Source organism: Penicillium arizonense, assembly GCF_001773325.1.
Source record: "Penicillium arizonense strain CBS 141311 chromosome Unknown PENARI_contig009, whole genome shotgun sequence".
Classification (NCBI taxonomy): Eukaryota; Fungi; Ascomycota; class Eurotiomycetes; order Eurotiales; family Aspergillaceae; genus Penicillium; species Penicillium arizonense.
Window position 1 is genome coordinate 1034531 of NW_019173286.1, and position 21889 is coordinate 1056419.

General features: G+C 48.2%; 9 protein-coding genes across 9 annotated transcripts; 6 read left to right on the forward strand and 3 right to left on the reverse strand.

The window, feature by feature from the left end:
* Positions 1 to 357: 357 nt before the first annotated feature.
* On the reverse strand, positions 358 to 2094 carry PENARI_c009G07888 (serine/threonine protein kinase; the record flags this gene model as incomplete). The annotated part of the gene is made up of 3 exons (XM_022631937.1): positions 358 to 420; positions 473 to 580; positions 610 to 2094. 3 exons carry the CDS (start codon positions 2092 to 2094, stop codon positions 358 to 360), a joined length of 1656 nt encoding a protein of 551 aa, XP_022488170.1.
* A 795-nt stretch (positions 2095 to 2889) lies between these two features.
* Positions 2890 to 4119, forward strand: PENARI_c009G11256 (uncharacterized protein; the record flags this gene model as incomplete). The annotated part of the gene is made up of 1 exon (XM_022632045.1): positions 2890 to 4119. One exon carries the CDS (start codon positions 2890 to 2892, stop codon positions 4117 to 4119), a length of 1230 nt encoding a protein of 409 aa, XP_022488105.1.
* Positions 4120 to 5187: 1068 nt separating this feature from the next.
* PENARI_c009G02090 (uncharacterized protein) lies at positions 5188 to 6173 on the reverse strand (the record flags this gene model as incomplete). Its single annotated transcript, XM_022631768.1, has 4 exons — positions 5188 to 5191; positions 5291 to 5819; positions 6059 to 6101; positions 6168 to 6173. 4 exons carry the CDS (start codon positions 6171 to 6173, stop codon positions 5188 to 5190), a joined length of 582 nt encoding a protein of 193 aa, XP_022488407.1.
* Positions 6174 to 8084: 1911 nt separating this feature from the next.
* PENARI_c009G05681 (alpha/beta fold hydrolase) lies at positions 8085 to 8735 on the forward strand (the record flags this gene model as incomplete). Its single annotated transcript, XM_022631868.1, has 1 exon — positions 8085 to 8735. The coding sequence occupies one exon, from the start codon at positions 8085 to 8087 to the stop codon at positions 8733 to 8735; it is 651 nt and encodes a 216-aa protein (XP_022488099.1).
* Positions 8736 to 10671: 1936 nt separating this feature from the next.
* On the forward strand, positions 10672 to 12014 carry PENARI_c009G10378 (pepsin-like aspartic protease; the record flags this gene model as incomplete). Its single annotated transcript, XM_022632020.1, has 3 exons — positions 10672 to 11012; positions 11062 to 11825; positions 11887 to 12014. 3 exons carry the CDS (start codon positions 10672 to 10674, stop codon positions 12012 to 12014), a joined length of 1233 nt encoding a protein of 410 aa, XP_022488138.1.
* A 280-nt stretch (positions 12015 to 12294) lies between these two features.
* PENARI_c009G09205 (putative cofactor for methionyl- and glutamyl-tRNA synthetases) lies at positions 12295 to 13647 on the reverse strand (the record flags this gene model as incomplete). Its single annotated transcript, XM_022631978.1, has 1 exon — positions 12295 to 13647. One exon carries the CDS (start codon positions 13645 to 13647, stop codon positions 12295 to 12297), a length of 1353 nt encoding a protein of 450 aa, XP_022488416.1.
* A 2475-nt stretch (positions 13648 to 16122) lies between these two features.
* On the forward strand, positions 16123 to 17194 carry PENARI_c009G05058 (uncharacterized protein; the record flags this gene model as incomplete). The annotated part of the gene is made up of 3 exons (XM_022631852.1): positions 16123 to 16126; positions 16354 to 16824; positions 16881 to 17194. The coding sequence occupies 3 exons, from the start codon at positions 16123 to 16125 to the stop codon at positions 17192 to 17194; spliced, it is 789 nt and encodes a 262-aa protein (XP_022488207.1).
* Positions 17195 to 17693: 499 nt separating this feature from the next.
* Positions 17694 to 19131, forward strand: PENARI_c009G09067 (2,3-butanediol dehydrogenase; the record flags this gene model as incomplete). Its single annotated transcript, XM_022631975.1, has 6 exons — positions 17694 to 17777; positions 17878 to 17911; positions 17965 to 18150; positions 18291 to 18377; positions 18438 to 18920; positions 19004 to 19131. The coding sequence occupies 6 exons, from the start codon at positions 17694 to 17696 to the stop codon at positions 19129 to 19131; spliced, it is 1002 nt and encodes a 333-aa protein (XP_022488157.1).
* A 645-nt stretch (positions 19132 to 19776) lies between these two features.
* PENARI_c009G02905 (GAG-pre-integrase domain-containing protein) lies at positions 19777 to 21801 on the forward strand (the record flags this gene model as incomplete). Its single annotated transcript, XM_022631793.1, has 2 exons — positions 19777 to 20466; positions 20587 to 21801. Coding segments are annotated over 2 exons (1905 nt in total), but the record flags the coding sequence as incomplete, so codon positions are not given.
* Between the last annotated feature and the right edge of the window lie 88 nt (positions 21802 to 21889).

Consider the following 21889-nt stretch of genomic DNA (forward strand, 5'->3'; position numbering starts at 1 on the left):
TCTGGATAACACAAAATCATGACAGAATATTCAAAACTTGCCAAGACGCGTCTTGTTTCGCTTTCTTGAACGGAGTCTGCTACATTCTTCAGTTGATTTGTAATTTCTCTTCGAACGGAGACGGGCAGAAATGAAGTGTATTTCTCGTTCATCGATGCCTTTTCATAGGTCCCAATTTGGTTAGGTACTCTATTCAATCGAACGCCAAAGAGGCTTTTGATGGAAGCGTTTAGACTTACTCGGAAGACCATTTCATCTTTTTGTATTCCAGTCATTTTTGTTCTCTTGTGGTTCCGCCTGCATTTGGTTAATACGCCCTTCAGATAAAATTTATGATGAAATACACACCTCCATGCTTTACAGGTATTCCACATGTGAGTTACCACCTTGGCACTCTGTGACTTCATGAATGGAGACTGACTATTTATGCAACGTTAGATATAAGTTGAAGCTATGTGTATCTTTTACTTACCTCTTCCTCTTTGACGGTTTCTGTTTCCGATGAAAGAATTTGGGATATAGTGGGCATTTCTGCGGGAAGCTCGCTATCCTTCCGAATTTCCAGATAAAGCACAACTCTCTGAAAGGGTTGGTGGTGCTTGAGATGACGTCGTTTATTTCTCGAAGATTCAGCTCCAGTTTCATGGAATGCTTGTGTTCCAGTGGTTCTTCGAGACCCATCATGATAGAAACAACATTCTCCAGCTCCTCGCGAGCTGCTGGGTTGATTTGGGATAGATCATGTAGTTCCAAGCGAAGAACTTGCTGAAGAGCCCTTACAATATGACACATTGATCCAATTCGCATCAGAGGCTCTCCAGACGTCATCTGATCAATGAGACGGCTGAAAATATTCTCACATCGTTCATTTTGCAGTGTAACCTTCTCTAATGTTTTCCAATTTCCGCTGATGTCTTCAAGCACCTTTTGTCGTTGAGACGTCATTTCAAACCGTGCTTGCTTCATGAGATCGGTTTGTTTATTAAACCAATTCCACACACTTTGTTGGCGCATTCGCTCTAAAGCATCATTTCCGAATTTCTTGCGCGCCGCTTGGGTAGATGGTAGAATTCGTTCGTCGCGGTTGAGCCAGCCATTCAATTCTCCTAGGCGTTTGTATTGTGTCAGATTATCTGGTTCCGAAACAGATGCGGCGAGTAGCTTGTCCAAAATAAAGGGGCCTCTGACCAAAAATAACAGAGTAATCGCCAGTGCGAATATGTCAGCTTTAAGCAGGCCTTGTTCGCTGAATTCCGCCTTGTGGTCGAGACATTCAGGAGCAGTAAAGGCAGGTGTGCCAATAAATGCCTTTCTGGGAAATTGGTCGTGGTCAATAAACGTTGAAGCCCCAAAATCCGCTATCTTGGCGACGAAACCTTGGTGCTTATCCTTGAAGACCAATATATTCTGCGGCTTGATGTCGCCATGCACAACGCCAGCCAAATGCAGAGCCTCAACCCCCTTTGCAATATCGATGCAGAGGCCGAGGCGCCTGCGCATGGAAATCTTTTCATGAGATAATCGATAGAAGGCCTCAAGATCACCCAACGAGGTGCCCTCAAGAACCAGGTTTGGGATCACATGATCTGTATCTACATCAACAGTTCTCCAGCAGCAGCTAAGGAGTCTAACGATGTTTTTGTGTTTTCTGATAGATTTGTGGTTAAGAACTTGATATTCCTTCATCATCGATGCAAAGATTTGTCGATTCTCATACGGCTGCAGAACCTGGTCGAGTATTGGTGTCTTGACAGCTATTAGTTGGGGGAGTGCAATGTCGGCAATCCCCTCTGGCAAAGTTCGCTGAAACTCTTGTCGACTTATCAGAGAGACTGAAAAGTATGACCCCTTCCGTCGTTTCTCGGACAATTGGATGTTGCTTGGGGTGATATGGACCATGTTTATCAATAGTGCCGTCAATCCCGCCGTTTCAATAAACTGGGAAACTAGGGCTGTGAAGGAAATGATGTCGTAGTGCTCATTGTCAACTGCAACATTGTCAAATTCATTCTGTTGTTCGACACTTGTCTCATCGAAGTCGGAGTACGAAGCAGCTGAAGAAGAACTTCTTGAACTGTAGTCGGAAAAATCCATGATCAAGGGTGGTTGGTGATCTGAACAAGGAGGTTCTTCCCAACTTTCAATTTATAAGCGCCAACGTCACCATGTGATATGCAAAAATTGAGGCAGCAGGTACTTTTGCACCTAGCAACACGCTAGCCGGTCTCATGTGACCCGAACACGTTGGCCCCTTTGCTGCGTTGGCAAAACCCAGGCAAAACCCACATCAAACATCCTTGGTTTGCTTCGGACAGTGATCACCTCTGTTTCCTGCTTTCAGTCTACCTTGAGTAAATCTCCAACTCTGCAATCCTAAGCTTATCGATGGCTGAAGCTCATGTCAACACTCTATTTGGCGCTGCGGGGTTCTTAGGTCAGCTAGTCCAAAATACCTTAAGCGCATTTGAACTATGGGACAAAGTTGGAAAAGCGACCGAATCGGCCGATCGATATATTGTTCAACTTCAATTTTTGCGCGCTAGACTACACTGGTGGACAGTGTGCTGGGGCCTTTTGGATGATGAAACATCTCCTTCAGTAGTTGCAGATCCTCGGATTGAAATTTACTCAGCTCCGGTCGCAAATTATCTGCAACTCATTTTGAAGACACTGCGAAATCTGACTGCCTTTGAAGACACTGCTTCAATTTTCAAAAGAATATATAATTCAAATGCCTCAAGTAGCCTCAGCAGATTGGCTATATTGCTTAACCCTATATCAATTTTGCAATCCACTGGACCTACCGAAGACGTGAACGACGATGCTTCAAATCTCAGAGAACGTCTCGAATGGGCTTTACAGAACGGCAAGGCCATGGAAAACTTAAAAATGCTTTCCGACTTGATTCAAGATCTGGAGAGATTTCTTCCGGCTCCTGACTCCGACCTGAATGGCACAGTCCTTGTCAACCCAGCGCTAAGAGCTAGTGTCTGGAAACTGAGGTGGTTGAGTCGTCAATCAGGTTTTGACGTTTTCACCACATCTCTTGCTGAGCTCAAGGCGACAAGCCTGAGCCAAGTGAATGAGTTCAAGCTTTCCCCACTCGAGAAATCATCCAGACTTACCGGCAGCTTAGATGATCCGGGGATAATTCGAGCGGGCGCCCCTTACTTAGCAAAGTACAATGGAGTTACAGTTCTTGTGGGCAGAAAGCAAGTTCCTATTATGACTGATCATACGGTTCTGCGAGCCCGCATTGAAAAACTGGTACGAATGTTGAATTCTTCACAGAATATCAAAGAGCTCAGGACTCCTCCCTGCTTGGGATACATTTATGCATCACCAGGAGAGGGTACATTATCTCATACTTCCGAGAGTTGCACTTATGAGGTACTCTACTGTTTCAATGAGCAAAACTGTTTTTCATTACGACATGTTCTGTTTAAAAAATGGCAATTCTCGCTCAGCAAGCGATATGATGTTGCTAGATCGCTCGCTCGATCAGTTCTCTATCTGCACGCTGTTGAATGGCTTCACAAGGGAATCAGAAGCAGCAACGTGGTTTTTTCTACAAACCAAGTCTTGCCAAAGAACCCCAAGCGCCCCAAGAGCCCCGCATTTGCGGTGTCTGGCCTCCCTTACCTCGTGGGTTTCGAATATAGTCGGATTAACTCACGTGATGAAGGCACTGAAAAAACAATCGACGTCTCGGACCACAATCTCTATCGACACCCAGACACCCAAAGCGAACCCACCACCGACCCAAGTTTATACTTAGGAGATAAAGGACGTTTCACAAAAAACCACGACATATTTAGCCTTGGTGTGATACTTGTTGAACTCGGTGTCCTCAAGCCAGCTCAAAAAATTGAACAGGATCTTGAAGTATCCGACAAGGATTATAGAAACGCAGAACATGGAGATCGACCTCAGAGGTTCAGGCTATACCTCATCGACCTTGTCTCTGAGGTTGAAAACAACATGGGTCCTATATATGCAAATGTGACGTCTCAGTGCCTCGCGGCAAACTTCTACCGTCAAGATGTGACAATGGACCAAGACGGTGCTGTGGCATTTTACAGGGATGTCATTGCTCAACTTGGGAAATGTAAAGTGTGATTTCAATATATGATGCTCGCCTTATCTTCATACCTGATCGTTCCTTTCCCTTCGGTTTCATCGTTTATTTCCAATTCAGAACGGGTCGGTTAGATGTATTCATTCAGAGAATTACTCCTAGCTTTTATTCGACGTTAAAGGTCACTTTTCTCGAATTAGATTATTCTATCATCAATCAAATGGTGCATTCGATGATGCTGTAGTAAAGTGCCAATGCGATTAGTATCAACCATAAACCAGCCGATGAGACGTTGGTCTAGCCGGGATGGATGGAGGGCTTCTATCACCTACGGTGAGAATTGCCTTCTCATCCGTTCTCACCTCTGTTACTTCGATCTCTAAAATTCTCACCCATATCACCCACACTCGTTCTAAGAATCCTTCCTCGCCACTTGAGTGTTCAAGGCACGTCGAGAATTAGCCGCTTAAAGTCATGGGCTAATATGCGGTCAATAGTCCGGTGGGTGTAATATTAGCCATATACTTCAACATCGGGTCATGCTTGGTACGTATCCTACTCGTGATAAAGCGAGGCTTAAGGAGTGAAAAGGAGGGGAAAAGAAAGGTTACTTATAGTATTTTCGGTCAGAAGTGGAAAATGTACATTTTGCTGTACGGGCTGAAGAATATTCAGGTGGGTGAGTATCCGCCCTGGGTGCTCGCTATAGAACGGCGAGCCGCCTATGGCCGAACCGTGGGCGCTAGGTGACCACGGTCATACTCATACTGTTGTATGTTTTTTGCTTCTTTTGCTCCTACGTTCGAATAGTAGTAAATTGTAGTTCATATCAAGAAACCAGATCTTTACCGGGACGCGTTGCATTCGGTCCAATATGCTCGATGAATTCTCAGTGTTATAATGAAGACTTCGTACCTCACTGATTCACTATAGGTTGAGGCTCGGTATGCTAAGAGCGGTAAAATTTTGGTAAATATTAAAGTTTAGAGGGGGAATCGCAGGACATAGTTGATACTATAGCATAGTGCCGTCCCCGGATTTTAGGCTGCACGTCCGTCTACTCTTTATGTTTACCATCTTCGCTCTCTTCGTCCACAATGTCGAGCGGCTCACCTAACATATCCCCATAGACCATCACTGCAGCCACTCCGTCCGCTCTGATCCAAGTCTCCTTCGACATAAAATCGCATTTGCAGCCCCTTCTTCACATACCAGACACTATAACGGTCCCTATGGTTAAAGTCCGCAGGATGAAAGGCTACACCATCCTCTTGGCCAGGATTAAGCGTCTCAACACGCAAAGAAGCCCCCCGGGCCATGTAAGCCGGAATAAGCAGAGTCTCTGCCTCCCAGACTTTCGTCGCGGCGGGATCCTTCCTACCGTCACCATTCTCATGGGATGTCGGAAATTCAAGGGCGAAGACCTCTGTATTGGGTGGTTTGAAGGTTCTGGTGCCGTACGTCCAAGACATCCAATTGCCAACATCATAAAATACATGGTTCCACATATAATAGATTTGGTCGCGCCATGGTGTATGGCAAGACTTCGTGTCCGAGTTCTGCGGAAGCTGTTCACGCTCCTCTGGGGTGAGTGGATTGACTTCTTCCGCCCAGGTCTCAAAGTCGCCGTTGGGTGGGTTGTTGCATTCTGAGGTTGATCTCCGGACGGGCCAGCCGTGGACGAGAAGTTGTGCGACGGTAAATTGGGACGGGTCTTCCCCAAATCCGATTTTGCGAACTCCTGGGTTAGGAAATGGAGTGAGATCTCCGGGGCGGAGGTGGGCGATTGCATGCATGCTTAGATGTGGGAGTTCAAATTTTTTTTCTGATCTTGGGTTGATACAAGGAGAGAATCCTGTGGAAGTGGATAGATGGATAGATCGGAAAACTCTTTTGGCCCTAAGGCGATGCAAAGTTGAGTCACATTGTGAATGATCTACGTAGTTAGGTGACGCTAAAGCGGCTCTCACCTAAACTCACCCGGGTGACACCCAACTACTAGCGGCACATAAGCAACACTGGTCTATAAAGCCTATATCAGTTTTATTGACTCTTATATGAACCCTTTAATGATAAAAGAAGTACATACGACCATAGGGTGAGGAAAACAAGGCTTCCAGTCCGCTTAGCCAGCCGTACTTGGGCCACATAACCTACGCGGGTAATTCTCAACGCGTCTTAGACACTAAAGTGCTAGGAAACCTGTCTTAAGGTGACTGTAGGTGATATAGGTGAGAATTATAGAGACTAAGGTGATAGAAGGCCTCATTGAAAAGATCACCGACATATTTTTCATAGAATCTGAGTTTATCTTCCATCTTTAATGCATGATGATGTCGTCGTTTATCGGAGCACTGATCGAAAATGCAGACACTATAATGTTCATTATACATTGGACCCATGTAATCACGCCACTGCACTGGTTTTTAGACACCAAAAGTTAGTAGTTGTTAAACAGCTAAGTATTGTAGACCGGGCAAGATCTATGAAATGATGGCTAAGAGTACTTTGGTTCGTCGACGCTGACATTCTTCATAGGCAGTTAACAAACAGATTTCGTCGCACATAGTTTGGTCCTATTGCTCTGTTCTCTAATTGGGCAACTTCCGATACTACAGTAGTCGAGGTATGTGGCTGAATAGGTCCGAGGGCCCGTTCTGCTCGTTCAACTTTGTTTTCAAGCTTAAATTAAGGGTTGAGAACTGACAGCATGCATTCGCAGACTAATATCCGGAGCTAAGAGTATACAGGGAGGTCACTCCTTCAGATCAAGCAGTTCAAGCCAGTAGGTACAGTCGTTAGTGGATACAGCGTCCATCATAGATTGCCTGTATCATTACCTTTTCGAGTAATGTGTAAACACCGCTTTCTGTCGTTTCTAGCGAAGAATTTCATCCATAATACGTTCTCAGAGACTCCCTGTCTTTTCCGTGGCATCACAGCTTTGATTTTGTGTTCGATGACATGAAAGGAAAAGTGATGGTGGAGGGCTTTACAGTGATGGCTGTTCTCTGGAGTTTTTGGCTTGGGTTTCTGGATTTGCCAGATTTGCTGCAACTATGAGCACTTTTGATCTGGCCTTTTAGTCCGCAAGGGAATATTCTCGACACCTAGAGCCCTTGGTGAGATCGGAGCTAATGTGTGTCATCAGAGAACGAGGAGGCATTCTTTATTAAATTCAATGCGCTAAGCCCGATGTGTAATATAGTAGTTTTCGAATTTAGTTTTACTTCTCACTCTTCCGACTTGATTCCCTGAAAATAAATCTGAATTGCGCCCGAATCCCCTTTTACGTCACCGCTTTGTAAGATAGGCATACAGTAACTGCGATTGTGGCCGTAACTCGATCTCGAAGACAACATCATAATAACGTAATGTTTCATGGGATCACCCGCCTGCATCCTCATTCTTCCAATATGTGTTTAAACATTCGTGTACGCATGGCTCCTCGCTCTAGTCGATTTTGGCTTGCGGAGATGACCTCATTTTAAATTGTCTGGCAGGTGTAGTATGTACTTTTATCCAGCTTTTCGGACGAAATCTTGTTTCCGAGGGTCAAACCCCCGCGTTTTTGCGACGTCTAGATGAGGGTTATTTGCCGCCGAATTATAAATCAAACTGCATTATAGTTTGGATAAATGGGCAGATATTCCTCCCAGGTATCCCATCATTCGCACCTAGCTTCATTCAATGTATCATGTCAGACATCATGAGTTCTGCAATTACGCCCGATTCTTTTCTCAAAAAATTCCACAAGCGAAATGCTTGGATCGAGAGCCCTGCCGAAAATCATCAGTTAGTCCGCATTAGCTACATCGACTGCGAACCTCCATCTACCAGGGTCCAGATAGGGGTCATAATACTAATCCACGGATTTCCACAATCGTCATATCAATTCCGACACGTGATACAGCCTCTCGCCGATGAGGGATTCCGAGTCATAGTCCCCGACTATCGCGGAGCTGGTCAATCATCGCGTCCGGCCCAGGATTTTAGAAAATCGACAATGGCTCGTGATATTTTCTCCCTTGTCCACGATCATCTCGGCATAACGCAGCCTGTTCATATAGTCGGACATGACATTGGGGGTATGATTGCGCATGCATATGCCATGCAGTATTCCCATCATGTGGCTAGTGTGATTTGGGGTGAATGCCCGCTCCCTGGAACTTCTGTTTACGAGATGAACAAAATCATGCCTGAGCAGTTTCACTTTGTGTTCCACTGTGTACCTGATGATTTGGCGCTGTCTCTGGTGACCGGAAGGGAGAAGATATACCTGAATCATTTTTATTCTAAACAGAGCTTCAATGCCCTGGCGATATCCTCGGCTGATCTGGAATTTTATGCTCTGCAATACTCGCAGCCGGGAGCGCTACGTTGTGGTTTTGAGCTGTACCGGGCGTTTGAGGAAGATGCTCGAGAGAATCGAGAAAGCCTGCGCCTAAAGGGTAAATGTATGCGACCCGTGCTCATTCTCAGTGGCTCGCAGAGCCGGCATGCCCATGAAGCCAGAGAAATGGTGAAAGAAGTGTACGCTGGCGACATCCGGGTTGAAGAGGTCGAAGATTCTGGTCACTTTATCGCCGAAGAGAACCCCGAGGGCTTCCTACGGACCGTCTTGGCCTTCGTTCACAATCATGTGTCCAAAAAGTGACGGTCATATGTAAAACATATCTTTAACTACAGTCCCTGTTTATGGCTTGTTACATTTTCTGTCTTGCTCGGTCGGGGAAGGGGATAATAACATGGAGATAATGGAGACTTGAGGTATAATCTACATGCACAGCTACACGCACAGTTCATTTGGAAGGATTCGACAGTACAGTAACCCTATCCACGAAGGAACTCCAGATTTCGATCCCTAGGATTACAAAGCTCGAGATGGTTGTTTCCCTTGGTGCGTGATGGACGAGGCATCATGCCTCGAAATGGGAACTTCCTTAGACTTGAATTTGAGACTGAGAACTACCATGAGCCCTAAAGATCCTTTCTTTCTAGTAACTTACCATGAAAGCATCTAATCGTTGCATACTTTAACCTTAGCAGACGCATAATAGTGACGGGTGAGCAAGTCTGCTTGCTGCCCTGGATGAATATGGGCTACGGAGGTGTATGTTTATAGCAGTTCGTGTAGAATACATTCTTCGAGGTCTCACGACCGTATTGTAGAATACAGACACTATTTCAGGAACTGGGACGGGTATCAGGGATCTTGTCATGTTAGGACTAGCGCGGGTCTGATAGTGTGGAGGTATAACTGATTTCGAAAACTACTGTACTCGAGATCAACTTTAGCTATATATTCTCAAGCATTGAATTCTGAGCCCTAGCTCGAAACACGCTATTACTATCTTTGGATTGCCCCCTCTTCCATTTGTGACCAAAATGACCACCGGTCGGAAGATTGTTAAGACCCGCTCGGCGTGACAGGTGCCGATTTACTTACGGGGACAGTGCCATTTCCAGGCTACAATAAATCCCCCCTTTTAACCTATGACAATTAACAATAAGCATTGATCAGAGCTCGACACATCTGATCTGTATCACTTCCCGCGGATCTGATTGGAGCCGACAGGCGACGAAGTGTACGCGTACTTACCTGCAGGCTCCCACCAGGTGCCCATATACATCCAATGCCATTGTCACAAAGCATAAAAACAGCCACAGCGGACAGATCACAGCGATCTCCATTGCGTGCCATTACGTCTCCTAGTTTCTTCCCCCTGATAGGTTTCAAGGGGTCATACAAGCCTGCAGGCTGATTGGCCATCTACCCGCTTGGTCGTGTTTCAGGGCCAACTACGGTCTTAGCTGTCAAGCCCACGCGCCCAGGAGGTGACTTTCTCCACCCAAGACGCCGCGCAGTAACAGACAAATGAGTCGGGAGTGCCGAGAGCTCTTAGGTTGCTTTCATGACTGTCCTATCCGGGACTTCGCCCTTCCCTGGTCTAGTCACTGATCCACTTCCATGCCAATCTGTTTCGGTCAATCAGCGGCTGCTGTTGAAGCCTGTAATGCCCAGGATGCGGAGCATAGCCAAGGGTTTTGCGTATGGTAGTGCAGGTCTGGCTCCAATAGGTGGAGGTGGGCACATGTGAGGAATTAGAAACAAACAGTTGCGTTTGTCTGGAGTTTGGGCAGTGTGTGGTGGTATCTGGTCTTGCCATATAGAATCACCATCCCCGTGTTTCACTTGTAGACTTTTGATCTTTGTTTATCTTTTTTTCCTTTCTCCATTGTTGTCTTTTGGTTTTTTCTCTCCTTCAATTCTATTCTTCTATTCCTTGGATTCGATTCAGGACTGCCTGCCGCTCGTTTTGCGACATTGGCATTGTTGCATTGTGCATTCATCCACGCCTAGGGCCACTTTCTTTTAAACAGCTCGGAGAGCTATTTCTGTCTTTTGGCTTCTCTTCATTTGGTCTTTCTAGACAAGATCCTCTTCTCATTACATTCCTTGATATCGCTATTTCAGGCTGGTCCTGGTTGTTCTGCTCGTTTTACGGCACTAATATCCTTGGGCATTTGACAAGATGCATCTGCTATTTTCCTTCGTTGTTTTTCTTTTTTTGAGCTTGAATGCTCTGTGCATGCCCACGGCGCCTCGGTCCCACCTTCAAGGCCGGTCCTTCAAGGTGGATCTTGTTCAACGCAGCAACTATGCCCCCCATGGTCCCACTGCTCTACGCAAAGCATACCGCAAGTTTGGAATCACTTCGACTGAGTCCTCCGGCATTGAGTTGAGCGACTTCAAGCTCCTCGACACCAGCAGCCTCACTACCGTGAAGAGTGCCGCAGAAGCCTCGTCTGATTCCGAACAGTCGGGCGCCGTGAGCGCCGCTTCGGTCAATGGTGACCAGGAATTTGTTTCGCCCGTCAGCATTGGCGGCCAAACCCTCCCAATGAACTTTGACTCCGGATCTTCTGATCTGTAAGCTTTTATACGCAGTTGGCATGTATATCAACTAATGTGTGTACAGGTGGGTATTGAGCTCCCGTCTCCCAGCCTCTCAGAAGCAGGGCCGAACAGTCTTCGAGGTGGATAACTCGACCACATTCAAAGAAGTCCAGGACGGCACATTCAGCATCTCATACGGCGATAGCTCCCGCGCATCTGGTTTACTGGGCAAAGACACCGTCTCGATCGGTGGCGTGGAATTCAAAGAGCAAACATTCGGCCTCGCAACCCAAGCATCCGACGTTTTCATCGACGACACAGCATCAAACGGACTCGTCGGCCTAGGCTTCTCTTCTCTCAACACATTCAAGCCCGGTCCCCAGAAGACATTCTTCGAGAACGTCGCACCAACCCTCGACGAACCACTATTCACCGCCAGACTCCGCCCCGATGGCGTCGGCCAGTATGAATTCGGTAGAATCGACAAGAGCAAGTACTCCGGCAATCTGGTCAACGTCAGCGTGGATTCTTCTGAAGGATTCTGGCAGTTCCAGTCTTCTCAATACGCCGTCGGCGGCGGTGCCTTCAACCCAATCACCCAAACAACCAAGGCCATCGCCGACACAGGTACCTCGCTCCTGCTGATCAGCCCCGAGGTTGTGCAGGCTTACTACGCCAAGGTCGCCGGCGCCGTGTACGCTGGTAATGTCCAGGGTTGGATTTTCCCTTGCAAGTCGGACTTGCCCAGTCTTTCCATCGCAATTGGCAACGACTATGCCGCGACGATCCCCGGGCCGTTGATCAACTATGCCCAGATTGGCACGAACACGACCACTGGTGCAACTCGTGAGTTATTGCCATCAATTCCTTTCATATGTGTCTGAACTAAACGTTTTCCCTGTAACAGTTTGCTATGGTGGTGTCCAGTCCAACTCCGGCGGTTCGATGTCGATCTATGGTGATGTGTTCCTGAAGGCCCTCTTTGTGGTGTTCGATCAGCGAGGTCCTTCTCTGGGATTCGCGACTCCCGTTTAGGTACCCGATAAGTCCTGGATAATATGTTGCTTCGGCATAAAACCCTTTTGATATGTACAGATTAAAGAATCAAAGATCGTATTTCAACTGTTCCTAGTGGTATTCATGAGTCTTCCATCGGCGTATTCGGACACCATTTGAATTGACAAGTAATAAGTAAATAATAATACTGAACTTTTTAATTTTTAATTTTCTTCATATTCTCGTGGGTATGCGTGTAGTCCATTTTATTTGCAAGCGAGACATCAACCAAGGTCCTTGACAGCAGAAATCTATCTTCTTACCGCACAGTAGCGTTCTTCAGGCTCTTAACGGTACAGACACCACCAGAGGCAGCAACCAGCTTTCCAAGAGCAGGCTTGCCCTCCTGGCCATGGACAGTGGGGACAGCACTGCTGTCAAAGGCAACCTCGAGGTCACCGGTGGTAGTGAAGCCAGGCTGGAAAGTCTCCCAGACCTTCTTCTTGGGGTTGAGCTGCTTCTCGGGCTCGCCGTCGTTCCAGCCCTGGAAGCTGATGCGCTCACCGGCCGGGGCATCGGCGGGAGGGTTGACCAGCTCGACGGGGCCGGCGTGCGAGTCCTCGCCCTCAGCGACGCGGGGTGACGCGGCGAGAACCATGGCGCAGGACTTGACGCCACGCATGGTCACGGGCTTCAGGTTGCACACGGCGACGATCTTGCGGCCCTGCATCTCCTCTAGAGGCACCAGGCCGTTCAGACCGGAGCAGACGGTGCGGACGGTCTTGCCGGTCTCCTCGTCCAGGGAGGTGTTGTCGCTGCCGGGGGCGTCACCGCAGTCGATGGTGGAGACGTACAGGGAGTCGGCGTTGGGGTGGTTGATGGCGCGCAGGATGTGACCGACACGCAGGTCAATCAGTGACGGGGCGGGAGGGGCAGCGGGCGCAGGAGCGGGCTTGGGGGCCTTCTCCTTCTTCTCCTTCTTTTCCTTCTTGTTGGTTCTGGGAGGGCCACCGGCGGCGGCGGCGTCAGCGCCAGCCTGGGCCTGGCCCTTGTCAGCTGTACCCTTCTCGGGCTTACCCTGGCCGACGACCAGAGGCTTGGCCTCGTTGCTGGAGTCTGAGTTCTGGGCGCTGGCCTTCTCACGCTTCTTGCGCTCCTTCTCCTCCTTGGGGTCGACGGGCTTGGGCACGAACTTAACGTCGTTCACGTCGATGGCGACCTTCTCCTCGTCGGGAATCTGCAGAGCGAACAGGCGGGCGTTCTGCACAAAGTCGATGTGGCGCACAATGTGGTGGTAGCCCTTCTCTCCTGTACGCTCCTCGGGAGTCCACTTCTCAACGGCGGGGGCCAGCAGAGCGTAGATAGCAATATCGGCGACCGAGGGCTTCGCGCCGAGGACAGTTGTCCGCGTGGCCAGGTGGATGTTCAACTGGTTCAGAATTCCATCGGACGCTCCCTTCTCGCCTTTAGCCAGGGAGGACTTCAGGCCGTCGACGGTGTGCAGCCATTGCTTGATGTCGGCTTCCTCATCCTCAGCGAAGGTGACCGTGGGGAAAATCTTGGACGAGGCGTGGAGGTAGTCGGGCTCAGTCGCATCGGGAGAGATGGCGGCCGGGTATGACCGGTAGAGCAGGGAGAGGAGAGAGGATTCGGGGGCTGCTGCCGTAGCCATTGTGAAGCGTGGAGGGGTTGGTGGAAGAAAAGAAAATCGAGGGGCTCGGATTTGTGTCGGGACCCGCGGGGTTATGTTTCGGGCCCGCAATGGGATCCTGAAGATATTCAGCTTGACAAAGATCCCTTGAATTGTGAGGGATCTGGTATTAATTTTATTCTATGAGTCAAAGAGCCACAGGGGAAGCCTTCACGTTTTCTGACCGTGCTGCGTGAGCTGACTCAGCATCCCAGGATGCCCTGGATAGGTCCTACGTAGGATATATACTTGCTTTTAGTTGACTGGAAATTGTACTATTGACTTGGTCCTAGTCTCTGAAATAACGAAATATCAACGCAGTTTTGCTGTGATGCAACATAAGATTTCGCTGTGCCTTATATTAAATGCCTGTGACGTTTCGCTCTGTAACATAGATTCAATTGATCTACTATCAGGTAACGCCTAAGCAAGGTCAGTCCTACTCATTCGTGAATATCGATCTACGGCATATTCCACTAGGATGCTACACAAGGAAGCTTCCAAACTAGCCTCACCTTCAATCTTAGTAACAATACCTCCACATGGCTCTCTCCATGTCACTGAAAAAGCACATTACTACTGACCGCCAGAGGAAAGTGGCCGTTCGTTCAACACAAGTTCGCCCAAAATCCCAAATTTGGACTTATTCACCAATTTTGCGCAGACTGTTAATCTACTGGAAAATAGAGTGATTCTTTACTACTCGCAGTTTTCTATTGTCTATATCGCTTCTAGACAAATCATACGGAATTCGGCATCCTGATTTAACACAATTGTCATTCATTTGAACAGGGTTCCTAAACACCCAACCAACTTGTTGACTCAATTTAAAACTGTGGCCACGAATATGCTAGACCTGGCAACAAACATGCTTGCTCCTTAGAGCTTTACTACACCACGAGGGCTCTCGACGTAGTTTCTGCTTAGGACCTACATTTGTCAGGTTAGGAACTAATCCCGAACGAGTATTGCTATCATAAACCGCTTTCTCTGGCTTTAGCTCAGAGTATAAAGAAAAAGAACGTAAAGGTATCAGGGATGCGCATAGACCACATCACGAAGTAGCAAGAAATCGCGAGAAGGATTCGATCGTTCAACATCACCTACCATATTGAGATAGACTATAAGAAGCCTCTGTCCAAAGGGCAAGAAAAGTCTCCACTTTGAAGAAGCATCGAGACGTAGAATAGAATGCGCGGGCGCTGAAGAAGCAGTCTACTTTGGGTAAAACAACCATGTGTCCCAAAATTGGTGAAAGCGCGCCTCTCTCTCCTCATCCCCCAAAAAGGACATGAAAGATAAAGCAAATCAAATTTCCTTTTTGGGACGGAGTTATATTGAACGAACGGTGCAAAGGAGTTTCTAAGCTATTCCTCCAGCGGTCCCTGCATTTCCTAATACCCCTCGGCCCCCCATGTTTTCTAGCGTCCTTTAATTCGTGTCCTAATCAATGACCGTTTACCCAGAGCACAGGACGCAGATATGGTGAAGATGCACGTTAAACATGAAAGGAAGGCAGATAAATGCGTGCTGTATACCGTAAATCTTGCTTGGTGGTTGCCCCACCCACTGCAACTGTAAACATACTGTTGTACAGTACCCTTGGAAATAATTCTCGACATCACTTCGATATATTATTTTTGTTACATCTATCTAAACATGACGATCACCTGCAGAGTGCTTGATTGCATTACTTGGCAGTGACGGCCATCCCATCCAAGTCTTGGTCCGTTATAAAGCTTGGTATAGGGTAGTAGGCGCTCTAAAAAGTTAGCTGCCTCTTCTGTAGGTGGCGAAGCTTGTAGCATACCAGCTGCGAGGCAATGAAAGCCGAGAAACCCGAATCATCTGCTGTCAAAATATGTACATGACCAGCCTCTCGTAAACGACTGCCTACGCATATATCTGCGTCACATATGTTGCTATATTCGGAGGCTTTTTTCATTAAAGTTGTTTTGCGACGGCATTTCCGCAGTCTCTTCAATCTTTTCGAGCTAATCGAGGAGCTGGACTTCATTGTAGCTATTGTGAGCTACTGTCTTATTCTCTAGGGGCAATTAAGATTAGAACGTATATATTAAAGGCTAAGGAGACGGGCGCATTCTTATAAACATATACAGATAGGGTGTATTAATTATGGAATATAAGAAAATATGGAATTGCTGAAAATATTGTGTAGAGAATTGGCCTTCGTACGTGCTATATTCATCATTGGAAGACAAACAATAGTGATTATTCGCAGACACCAAGTAGGTACGGCAACGGTGAAAGTCACAGCAGATTTGCAACTCCTGTTCAAAAACGCCGTAAGAGATTGGGTCGGAAATCAACGTAAGATCATATATCTGCGGGCTGTAACATTTCAGCGGTAACGTTCAGATCCGCGCTAGTCCAAAGTAGGGATGTATCCATAAATATATCTGTGATTATGTGATTGGTTGTTTTGACCACGCTAAAATGAGTCATAATGAATCAAGTGCCAAGACCCAATTATATGCTGCTGACTGTGGGGTCACATCTGCTGCGGTTCATCCCTTGGCCTCAGGATTCTTTTATATGGCCTGACCTCTCCTTTGATTCCTTCCTCAGGACACGACTCCTACCGAGTCGACCCCATACGCAGTTGACCTAAGGTCATCCTTCCTTCCTCTCGAAAGAGCGTCACGGGTCTGCAAAGACCCGTCTAAGAGATCCAGCCATGTCGGCCTGCAGTTGCTCAAGCGCCGCAGCGACCATCCAGTCCATCCACAGGTTCCAGCCTAGCCAACGCCGGCACGCAGGAACGCCGTCAAGGGCCTGCTGAATATTCACCGTGGTTGAGTCTCTCTCATTACGGTGATGACCACCTCCTTTCGTCTCTAGCGCCGCCAATGGGGGGTTTCCCCTCGGCGGTGCCTGTCTGTCAATCGTTCGATACCCTCATGCAACAGTCTGATCTCTGGGCAGAACCAGATCTGTCCTTTACTGATACCGACTGGAATATCGTATCTGTGAATCATTCGACGCCGTATCCGCATGACTATGATGGTGATGATGTCCCCATCATGGACCTCGGGTACGGCACTGTGTCTGCCTTCCAATCTCTTTCGGATTCGGGCTCAATCGGGAACCAACACCTTGTTCCTGCATCTCTTGTTCCTAGCTCAGCCAACTCTCAAGGTATGATTCGATCTTGTAGCCATGTTTAGTGGTACCGGTTTCTAACTCTCACGAAGATGGCCACTCCCACTCGCAACCTTCCCCTGTCTCTCAATTCCCTGCTCCGGTCTCCACCACTTTCCCTAGCCCTACTACCTCTCAGGGTGACGATCCCTTAGGTCCAACTGGTGCCCGTGTGGAAAAGCGAAGACTGAATACCCTCGCTGCTCGGCGATGTCGGCAGAGACGGGTTGATCGGATGAAGGATCTTGAAGCCGAGCTGGAGAAGGTCCGCCGGGAAAGAGATGACCTGAGACTTAAGTGTTCCAAGCTGGAAGGCGAAACGGATGCTTTGAAGGGTCTTCTCACTCGCAAGAACAAGGATAGTTAGGTCTCGAATGTTTGGGCTAGTCTCTAAGATACTGAATTCGATTTGGTTTGGTTTGGTTTCGACTTGGTTCATTTCTCGTCTTCCTCGTATCTTGATTTTTGGTAGTCGTAGTCAAGTAAACCCCGCAAGAACTCAACATCCCCACCCCCGGCCCCACAGAGCATGGCCCCAAACCACCTCGGCCAAACCGGGCAAGTAGATGTGGGAGGCGGGCGAATTCCGTTGTTGTCAGCCCAAATTCCGATCATGGCAAGAGATTTGAGGTCATTACCCGATCTTCCATCGGGGCTTCCGGGAGGGGTTGTCCCCCGGTTTGTACAACTGCTTTCGTGGCACTAATCATTGACAAGCGCCATGTTCTTTTTCACTTGAGTCTAAATAGTTCCTCATTGCAGTGGATCCTGTCGGCTTATTGTCCTTGATATACACGTACTTTGCGCCAGCCTCGTCCGCTAACGTTATTTGAGTAAAACTACCGACCATACCTGGACAAGTCAGAATGAGAGCAGTTCGATTTCACGGAAGGGAGGACATCAGGATTGACGAAGTTGAAGAGCCAATCTGCGGCAATGGTCAAGTCAAGGTGAGAGAATATACTAGGAAAGATAAACTACAGTTGCGACTTGCGCTCTATGGCGCATGGTAGTCACTTCAGTCACTAACAACAAGTCTCGCTGTCAAAGATCCGACCTGCATTTGTGGGCATATGTGGAAGTGGTAAATACTTTTCTTTTCTTACCATTGTCAAGCCTCTTTTTGACATCATCCAGATATACACGAATACCTGGCTGGCCCTCTGGCAGTCCCTGTCACCCCACACGCAGTCACAGGGGAAAAACTGCCGACCACGCTGGGCCACGAGTTTAGCGGCACAATCGAGGAGATTGGAACCGGTGTTACAAGGTTGAAAGTCGGTGATCGAGTAGCCGTCAAACCTAACCTGTCAGACGGGACATGTTCGAGGTGCTCGATAGGAAGGTTCAATTCGTGCGAGAATCTAGGTTTTATCGGGTATAGTGGTAAGCTATTCCTGACCTCATCTCTGTTTTCACTTTACTTTTCAATCCTTGTACGGATAATACTAATTATCTTCCAGGTAAGGCAGGAGGCCTGTCGGACCATGTAGTCGTGGACACGAAACATGCAATCCCACTACCAGACTCCATCCCCCTCGACATCGGCGGTAAGAATAAGCTAAAACTCCGTTTCATATTTCGTTCAGCTCTGACAGCGGGTAATACAGCATTGGTGGAACCTCTCTCTGTAGCATGGCACGCTGTCAGCCGCAGTCCTCTGCAGGAACATGATACGGTGCTCGTAGTCGGAACCGGGCCAATCGGGCTTGCTATTATCCAAGTACTACGAGCCAAGGGTATCAGCAATATCATTGCAGTTGAGGTCTCCGAGAAACGACGAGAGTTTGCACTTAACCTGGGTGCGACAGAGGTCCTTAATCCGCTTAAAGTGGATGCTGTCGCACGGGTGCGTTCTATTACTGGGGATGCTGGTGGTGCTGCTATTGCTTTTGAGTGTTCTGGAGTACAGGCTGGGCTTGATACTGCCATGAAGGGTCTCCGGGTACGCGGCACAACGGTTGTTGTCTCGCTGTGGGAGCACAAGCCGGTTATTGATGCTTTTGCTATTGTGCTTGATGAAAAGCACGTCACAGGGGCTGCTGTTTTCGATGACGGTGATTTTGAGGCTGTGATTGATGCTATTGCTTCGGGTATGATTGCTTACCCCTTTGCATATTGCTTCATTCTTCTGGCTAGTTTTGAGCTTCTGCTGACTTCTTGCTCCCCGAAACAGGTAAGATCCAGCCGCGCTCCATGATTACTAGTAAGATCCCAATGGAGGACATCACCGAGAAGGGATTCAAGGCTCTCATCGGCGAGAGAGATAAACATGTCAAGATTCTGGTTGAAATCTCTGCATGAGCTGGGCGCCTAATGATTAGGTGCGACTCTCTTCTCTGATCGGATATTCTATTACAGGCAGCGGTTGATGCCCAGCTTATAGTTGAGCAAAGTAATTACACCAATGACGCCTTGCATGGTGTCCCAATTTGTTATGTCAGTGAGCCACGCGAGATCAATTCGGGCATAACGCGTTATGTATGTAGTTGATCGGGTTGATTTGCTTGCAGTATGCCTGCGTCTGGAATGCAACCTTGTCGATTATTCAATCCAGAATTTCCCACCTGGATCTGTAATGGCGTCAGTCAGCATTTCTATGAGCATCAGACTGACGCAATGGCAATTGTTTTTGTTGAGATTCATGGCTTGCTCAGGCATCTCCAGGCATTAAATGCCCGCTTCGCCAAAGCATGAAGCTCATGATCAGCATTCAACCTACCATGTATAGGATAGTTCAGGGGAAATGCTTCACATTAAATAGGATCTCTCCTTCATGAAGGAGAGACCAGACTTAAACCACCTCGTTGGTTCTTGGCAAGAGTTTCCTAGCATCATTCATCGTATTCTCCATTGAAAATTTCAACAGGTTATGAGCCCGGCTTGCCTCGTCAGCCGGGAATAGCTTCATCTGCAACCTGCCTCCCCTGAGCCCTTTCCTCCGAAACGATGTCTGATTCTCGACGTCTCCGCCCGAGACGGCAAGCCCCTGATCAAGGCGAGCCGCCCAGCGATGCCGAGTCCGTCCAGTATAGCGACGATGACCTCCAAGACGCTGATCGTACGCTTCGTCAAGAGCCTCCTCGGCAGCAAAATCCGCTGCATTTCCCGGCGCCAGAGGCCACTGGCGCTGACAATTCTCATGCGAATCGACGTCCTATACTTAATATAGATAGGACCAACCGTAGCGACGTCTTCAATCTGTCGCCGATTCGTGATTCTGTGCCTCTCCAGACCACTGAGAGTGAAATGCCGTATGATGATCCTAATACCGTCGGCAACCATCTTCCTCGTCAATTCAGACCGAGAGAATCCCCCGAGCAAGAAAAGGCTATTACGCACCTAAAAAGGGCCAAAGAAGCAGTCAGAAAGCTTCGGGATGACTCCAAATTCGAAGCCTTGAAAGGCAAGTCCAATTACCGTCATTGGGCTGACAACATGGAGCAATTGTTCGATGACAATGCCGTCACTCCCATTGTATACGGCGAAGTCATGATCCTACCCCGTGAGCATCGCCATTTCCTGGCGCAAGCTCAATTCGTCTCATTCGCGAGAAGAGCTATCAACAGCCATGTGTCGAAGCAAATTCAGCAGTATCTGCAAGATAGAAAGCTTCGAGATCCAGCTGCAATGTGGAAAGTAATTGAGAGCGCGTACGCGCCTACCGATGCATCTATAGCAGCTAGTGGTATAGCTGAACTCAATGAGATTCTCGAGAGTAATTGCACGTCTCTCGACCAATATAAATTCCGCTTTTAGACCGCATGGACGAAGTCCGTCATCGGAAGCGATCAAAGCGAGCACATCCCATGGCTCGAACGCAATAAATGCCTCAACTTCCTTGAGAAGTTAGACAGTCCAAAATGGGGCCCGTGGAAGACTAGCCTTATGTCGCGAGTAAGTAGGTCATCCGACTCCGATAGGATCTATCGGTTCGACGAGATCATTGCCGAGCTCGAAGACTTCGAGAGATCATTAGATCGTGAGACTAAGACCCGAAATGCGTACGCCGTACGCTCAGCACCTTCAGCAGCTTCAGAAGCGAGACCTCATTGCGAGCATTGCAATAAGAAGGGTCACGTAAAGGCGAATTGCTGGAAACTCCGCCGTGATAGGAAGCCAAAGGACATGAAAGGAGATGGTTTTTCGGCCGAAAAACCTGCTGAAAAAATGGAGGCATATACTGTAAATACCATTGAAATTGACCTACCTCACAATGTCCTCTCTATAGCTTCCGACATGCCTTCGGATCGATGGATTTGCGACATAGGTGCCGACGTCCATTTTACGGCTTCACCTAGCAATTTCATGCCTGGTACGGCAAAGCCAATCTCAATTCGTATACAGACAGTCTCCGGTATCACAATTGAAGAAGGTCTACGTGGAGAAATCTGTATGAAACTCTCTGGATCTAGGAGAAGACCCGATTCTAGCATCCTCCTTACCGACGTTCTCTGGACGCCAGTAGCTAGCGCCAACCTTATTAGCGGTGCAAGACTTGCTAGGAAAGGTGTCACGGCGATCTACCGTCCGAACCAGCTGCTATTGAGGCGCAAAGATGGCAGCATACTTGGTACGGGACGCAAGGTCGATAAGCAATGGATCTTGAATGTCTCCTCCGTCGGTTCTCCTCCTTCAAAGATGGAGACAGCAAGCTTACACCACGTCCGAAGCTCCACCGAGCCGTCCAATATACCTGTAGCTATCATGACCACGGATGCTGATGCGGACGCCGAAGCACCCCAACCCCGCCTGAATAAGTCCAGGGTCAACGTCCACACCTGGCACCGACGTATGGGCCACATCGGCACTCAGGGGGTGCAGAAAACGGCGAGAATTGTGGATGGCATCGACATTGAAGGTCTAGCAGTCTCTAAACAGCCTTGCGGAGACTGTGCTATCGGACGGGCACCTCATAAACCTAACCGGCGGCCAATTCTCCATCGTTCTGAGAGAGCTGGAGACCTCGTCTACGTCGACATTGGCGGCGGCGGCAAGCTCACACCCGCCATTGAAACGGGGGCTAGATACTGGCTTCTCATGATCGATGACTTCGATGGAT